The sequence below is a fragment of the Puccinia triticina genome, chromosome 3A, assembly GCF_026914185.1.
Source record: "Puccinia triticina chromosome 3A, complete sequence".
NCBI lineage: Eukaryota > Fungi > Basidiomycota > Pucciniomycetes > Pucciniales > Pucciniaceae > Puccinia > Puccinia triticina.
In genome coordinates, this window is record NC_070560.1 from 3858126 (window position 1) to 3864604 (window position 6479).

The 6479-nt window shown below is 49.7% G+C and overlaps 1 protein-coding gene across 1 annotated transcript; it reads left to right on the forward strand.

Annotated features, from left to right (window-relative positions):
- Positions 1-1559: 1559 nt before the first annotated feature.
- Positions 1560-3583, forward strand: PtA15_3A447 (uncharacterized protein; the record flags this gene model as incomplete). Its single annotated transcript, XM_053167416.1, has 5 exons — positions 1560-2496; positions 2564-2912; positions 2995-3149; positions 3258-3398; positions 3519-3583. 5 exons carry the CDS (start codon positions 1560-1562, stop codon positions 3581-3583), a joined length of 1647 nt encoding a protein of 548 aa, XP_053018635.1.
- Positions 3584-6479: the final 2896 nt, after the last annotated feature.

Consider the following 6479-nt stretch of genomic DNA (forward strand, 5'->3'; position numbering starts at 1 on the left):
GAGATCGCGTAGGGTCAGGCCAACCTGAAGGGCGGCTCGACGTCATGCAAGGACGGCCCAACCCAAATCTGACAGATGGGTCTGCCTGCCGTGCAACTCACTTTACAAGTGGTGCCGTGGTGTATTACGGAGTGTGCTTTGGCACACTGCCATTACAGAATGTGCTTTGGCCTGGCCAGTGTGGTAAGACCAATCAACATGGTACTCCCTTGAAAAATCCTTAAATTACATATTACATAGGACTTACAACAAGATACATACACAAAAGCGTGGATAATACAATGTAAATATGACCAAGGATGTTACATACATTTATCTATGACATTTCTTTATCCATCCAAAAGCGCCCACTTTAGCTGATTTTACATTTATTCATAAATACTAGGTTTTGTCTTCACACGTCACAGATATGATCATCTCTACATATTAAACACCCAAGCTAGTTATAATTCAAAGCTTAAATCTAGTCTAAGTAATTAGGGTGAAAGCCAGGAGTATTTTACTTCACAACATCTTCCCAATGTGGTATATTTTTCACTACACACGGTACAGCTTTCCCAAAGTAGAAGTTTCTTTTCACACTATATTAAAAAAGTCTTTTCAAACCTTCTTATTATTATTTCACACTGCTTATTATTTCACACATCTAAAAACCACTCTCAGATGAGTTTTTTCTATAAAAGGAGGCCTTCCTTGCCCCTTCTTGTTTCTTTTCCCCATGTCTGCATTAGTTTATATATTTACATATAAAGCATTCATCACTTCAAATATTGACTTTGAAACTTGAACTCTTCTAAAATTAAACACTTCTAAATTTGCCCTCTTCTAAATAATTGCCTCAATTCTCAAACACCTACAAGGTTTAAAACAAGCAAATTACTTTAGACTAAAAATCTTCAGAAGATTGTGCCACACTCAAAATCTAGTGTACTCCCAAAGCTTATTACAGGAGTGCAGCCTTTCAAGCACCCTTGTAGTGTGGCATTTTCCGTGATACTTTACATATTCCCCTTCAAGCTCTACTTACCCGTTGCGTGAGAGTTCCACACCGGAGCTTGCAACTTGATGATGACTCCTCTTCCGCACGCCACAGCAAAGAGGATGATGGACAAGATGAGACTGATGAAGGTGGGGACCTTGAATAGTTGCTGGAGGATGCAAAGGACCTGTGCAGGGATTTCAAACTGGCTGTGGTTCAATGGGTCAAAGGCCCTGCTAGTTCTTCCACTCATTTCTCCTCAGCTCATCATAGTATTTAAATCTCATGGTTTTCTTCCTCCCATTATCATCCTTTTTTCTTTTTTTTGAATGTTATAGTTTCATAGATGTGCTTTGTATTGCTGTGTGGTGTTGTTTTATTGTTAAATACAACTGGCCCTTTTGGCGCATACACACTGCCCTTCTCCCCCGGGGGAGTTGTGTCATAGTCCCGGCCAGTCTCCGGCCAACTGCCCAGCACTGACCACCACACCACGATGATCGAGAGCACTCGGAGGCTGGCGATGCCCTTGCACAGACTCAGCCGGTCTGCTTCGAAGCCCCAGACCATCCGGCCGATCATGACTGGAGCTCATGCTGATAGCCTCGCCCAGCTCACTCGGTCCATCCAGGAGTGGTTCGACTCGCCCAGATTTGCCAACACTCAACGCTCGTATTCCGCCGAGCTGATAGCCACCAAGCGGGGCAGCCTGCCGGTCCATCAGGACAGCTATGCCAACCTCCAAGCACGGAAGCTGCGGAAACTGCTCGCCGAGGCCCAACAAACCCACCAACCAGTCCTCACCATGGGCGCACTCGACCCAGTTCAGCAATCCCAGATGGCCCATCATCTGCCAATCGTCTACGTCAGTGGCTGGGCAGCCTCAAGCACCTTCGTCCCCGGAACGCACGAAGTCGGACCCGACCTGGCAGACTATCCATACCACACCGTGCCCACAGCTGTCCAAAGACTCGTCAAAGCCCAGCAACTACACGAGCGGAAAGAATGGGATGCCCACGCGTCTGAGCCCGACATGGGCCGCCCATCTGTGGAATACCTCAAGCCGATCGTGGCCGATGGAGACAACGGACACGGGGGCCTATCGACGGTCATGAAGCTGGCCAAGGCGTTCGGCGAAGCTGGCGTAGCCGGGGTGCATTTCGAAGACCAGCTGGTGGGGGGCAAGAAGTGCGGCCACCAAGCGGGCAAAGTGTTGGTGCCGACATGCGAGCATCTTAGTCGGCTGCGAGCGGCACGGATGCAATGGGACATCATGAGCCTCGAGACCCTCTTGATCGGCCGGACCGACGCCGAAAGCGCTAAGCTCATCAGCTCCGACCATGACCCCCGCGACCATCGCTTCATCTTGGGCATCCAAACCGGCCCGCCTCATCACCAAAAGATCGCCTTGGCCGAGGAAATCATCCGGGCTGAGGAGCGCGGCGCGTCGGGCGATGAAATCAATGAGATCGAGAAGCGGTGGACCGAGTCCGTCGAGCTGATCACGTTTGATCAAGGTACACACTGCCCTCTTTTTTAAGCCAGAAGATCTTGTTGATGGCCCTGAGCAAACGTCTTCTTTAGCCGTCGAACGAGCCTTTGAACAATACAACATTCCCTCGAGCAAATATTCCGAATACTTGAAAGAAGTCGAAGCCCAAGAACTGTCGCACCGAGAGTCATCGATCCTTGCGCGAAAGATGATCGCAGATGGCACGAATGGGAAGGAGACCCTGGAGCAGATCGGATGGAACGCGCAGCTTGCACGGACCAGGGAGGGGTATTACAGGTTCAAGGGCTGTCTCCAAGCCGCGATTAATCGCGCATTGAAGTTCTGTCCCGTGTCGGATCTCGTGTGGATCGAGACTAAAGAGCCCAATCTTCTGAAAGCCCAATCGATCGCAACCCAAATACGCCGCCATTTTCCCAGCCAGTTTAGTCGATTCTTCCCACCCTCTCCTGCTCCAACAACCCACACAAACTGATGTTCTTTTTTCTCTTGATGCGAAATAAAGGAGTCTGGTCTACAACCTCTCGCCGTCATTCAATTGGTCTCACCACGGCTTTTCGCCCGAAGATCTGAAAGCATTTGTCTGGGAGCTCTCGCGCTTCGGGTTCAATCTGCAGCTGATATCGCTCGCGGGTCTGCATTCGACCGCGACGATGACCGGTTAGCTACATCTCTCTCTGCCCCGTCTTGTCGCTTTCTTACCAAGAGGGAGTTGGTTTGACTGACAATCTCTTTTGGGGGGGATGGCACACGGATATACACATGCAGCTCAATTGGCGAAACGGTTCAAAGAGGACGGGATGCTCGGATACGTCGAGTCTATCCAGGCCGTCGAGAAGGAGATTGGCTGCGACGTGCTCAAGCATCAGAAATGGAGCGGCTCTGAATACATCGACCGGATCCTAAGCGGTTCGCCCTCTCTTTCCTCTAATCCCCCCTCCCCCCTTTCTCTTCTTTCTTGACGTTCGGAGGCGGCTTGGTCTGACTGGTTCGTCTGCTGGACCCTGTGTTGTGCGCCTGTTATCACAGCCGTCTCCGCGGGCTCTTCGGCCACCGCGGCAACTGGGGCCGACTCAACCGAAAAAACATTCTAAAAGTTATTCTTGTATCCTTTCCGTCTTTCTTTGCGCTTGCCTCCCTAGCCTATTGTACTCTGATGTAATTTATCTCTTCTTTCTCTCTCAACTCATCCATTTTGAAATCGCAACATTCTCTGGGTTCATCAAAACTGAGGCTATGTATCTCTTTGTACTCTTATAAGATTCCAATGTATATGTGAAATGCATATCTGCAAATTCAGAAACAAAGATCAGGAAGAAACGTGAAGAGAACAATGTGGTGAAGAGCAAAGTGGATTCAAAATGAATACAATGCAAAAGAACAGGATGGGATGACATCAATCACCAGATGTGAAGCATCTACATATGAGAGAAAGCAAGCCCTCCATAGTCAGGGTTCTTAGACTGGGGGGCAGATTTCATAACATGATGATCAGACAGACTATAATGGAGGAGGCTTTCATGTTGGTTAGGGCGTAGATCTTAACAATTTCTGCATGTCATGAGATTGAGGCAGGAGTAGGAGATAGAAAGAGGCCAGAAATCCAACTAACAGTTCCAGGTTGAACAGGAATAAAGGTGGAGGATTTTTTTTACTACATTATTCAGCTTTCTGGCCAGGCTGGTCGCATTTCGCTGTGACCTCTGAGTCAGCGATAAATTCAGCCTTTGTAAACTTGAGGGCCGATCAAGGATATGAAATACACCCGGGGAGTCCTTCGACGAGGATATCTCGAGGAATCCTCGTGGATTCCCCGTAGTGCCCCTGCGCGAGGTTGGACCAGCGGCTGCTGGTCCACACGTTCACGTGCTCTCCACCAAATGGATCACGGGGGCTCCTCGTGATGATCATCCGAGGATACCGATTCCGCCCGCCGTGGAATCCACATGGAGCACGGTACTGAACTGGTGAAAAAAGGCCTGCTCCCAAAAAGGACCCAGTGGAATTCACACCAGAGTTAGGTGCCAAGGCCCACCCGTTGCCATTGATTAGCGACTACGCTATTTCAGATTGAGAGGACCTCTTGTTTCTAAATATTCAACCCACTCAAAAAGCTGTTTGCGAGTCAATTTTCCATCAAAGTTTTTTTCAACTTTTTTTCTTCTTCCTTTCAATTACATATTTTCTCAAACTTTCAACACTTCAGGACCAGCCTGAGCTAGTCCTGGTTGGAAGTGAAAAAAAAGGCTGTGGTGGTGGAACCAACGTGAGCAACAACCAATGTGGTCTCCACATGTGTTACAGGAGTGTGCTTTGTGGAACCAATGGGGAAAAGTGACAAACCCGTTGGTTCCACGGGGAAAATGATGTTCTGTGGAACCAACAAGCTTGCCAAGCACTTACCAAGCCAATCCTTGTTGGTTCCACGGATCAACAGCTCCTTGTCAGATCCACAAACCTGCTCGCAAGGAAGTACCTCTGGCGTGTAATCATCAATAATGATGCCACAAGTACTCCTTTGAGGTCGGAATTGATGCGCTGAGGTTGGTATTCACATGCAAATGGAGACTTGCATTGACCTGACAACACCAGTGCAGTATTTGGGGCCATACACTATGGGTGCACCCAGACGGCAATCCGACGTTGGATAAAACCTGTCCAACCAACCGGGGATCAAGCGGCAATCCGACCTTGGGAGGAAAAGTGACGGACAGGTTGGCTGACCCTGATGTCAGCATTGAGGGTTGGATTGACCCTGACGTCTTCCCTGGGGTGGGATCAACCCTGACATGAGGATTTTTTCCTCCCCAAGCAGAGGCCGTTGGGGCAGTCGGGCTGACCCCAACGGCAGGGTGGGTGTCGGGCCAACCCCTGCTAAGATGGCCGGGTAAAACCAGTATGTGGGCGGAGTTGAACCCAAGACCTGGTACACCTTGCGGGGGGGGGGGGGGGGGGGGGGGGGGGGCGGGCTGACTGCTGAGGGGACCTCTCTGCCGGCTGCACTATTGAGCCATTAACATCAATGGTAAACTTGAAAACATGTTAGCAAAAATACCAAAGATCACCCCCCATTGGAGGAAGTCCCTGAGTGAAATTTTAGACAAGTCAGCAAGGCATCTTTTTTTTTCTTCTTTTTTTTTTCTTGGTGTGGATGCTATGTAGATGCTCTTGTGCATCTTGTGGTGTAGGTTGAGGATCACTTTTTTTGAGTGGTTTCTTGACCTTTGCCAACGGAAAAAATGGTCCAACTGGACAAACTTGTCAGTCAAGTCGGCTCATTCCCTTCAATAGCCGACTGCCTGACAAAGTTTTGGGCAAGCCGGCGCTCCTGCCCCAGCCATAGGGACTGTTGGCTTGATCCATGTGGCAAGCCGACCATGCTGACCCGGGCATTGGCAAAGCCGGGCTGCCCTTCCTGTTGGGAAGGGCAGTCTGGCATCTATTTGGCTTTGTCGGACAGGTTGGTCTGACCTGCTGAAAAGTTAGACATCAGCTCAGCCAGGCCAACCTGAATCTGATGTTGGCTACCTTTTACAAGTGGAGCCGTGGTGTAGTAACTATTGCTTTTGGGCTTTGCGACTTTTAAGAGCATCCCGCGGGCCAAAAAAAGGTAACCCGCGATTGTTCATGTTAACTGCTGTGAGCTAAGTAGGAGGACATACTGAAGGTAGGTCGAAGAAAGGACTTCAACTCACATTTCCATACCAGTTGACCTTTGAGGGAGTTGGTTGTTCCGCAATACCCATTGGAATACATGGCGTTGTTCCGCTTGTGATATGTACAACTCCACACCCGGGGGAATCGGGAAAAGCGCCTGCGCCCACCTGACGCTTCAGTCGTCCATGCGCCAGGTGGGTGGTACAGGACGCCAGGATGACCAGGAGTCCCCCCACCGTCTCTTTGGTGCGCGCGGAGGCTGTAGCCCCTGTTGGTCTGGCACAGCTGTCCTTACCACTTTTCCAGGTGGTTCAAGCTGACTTTGAGTATCCT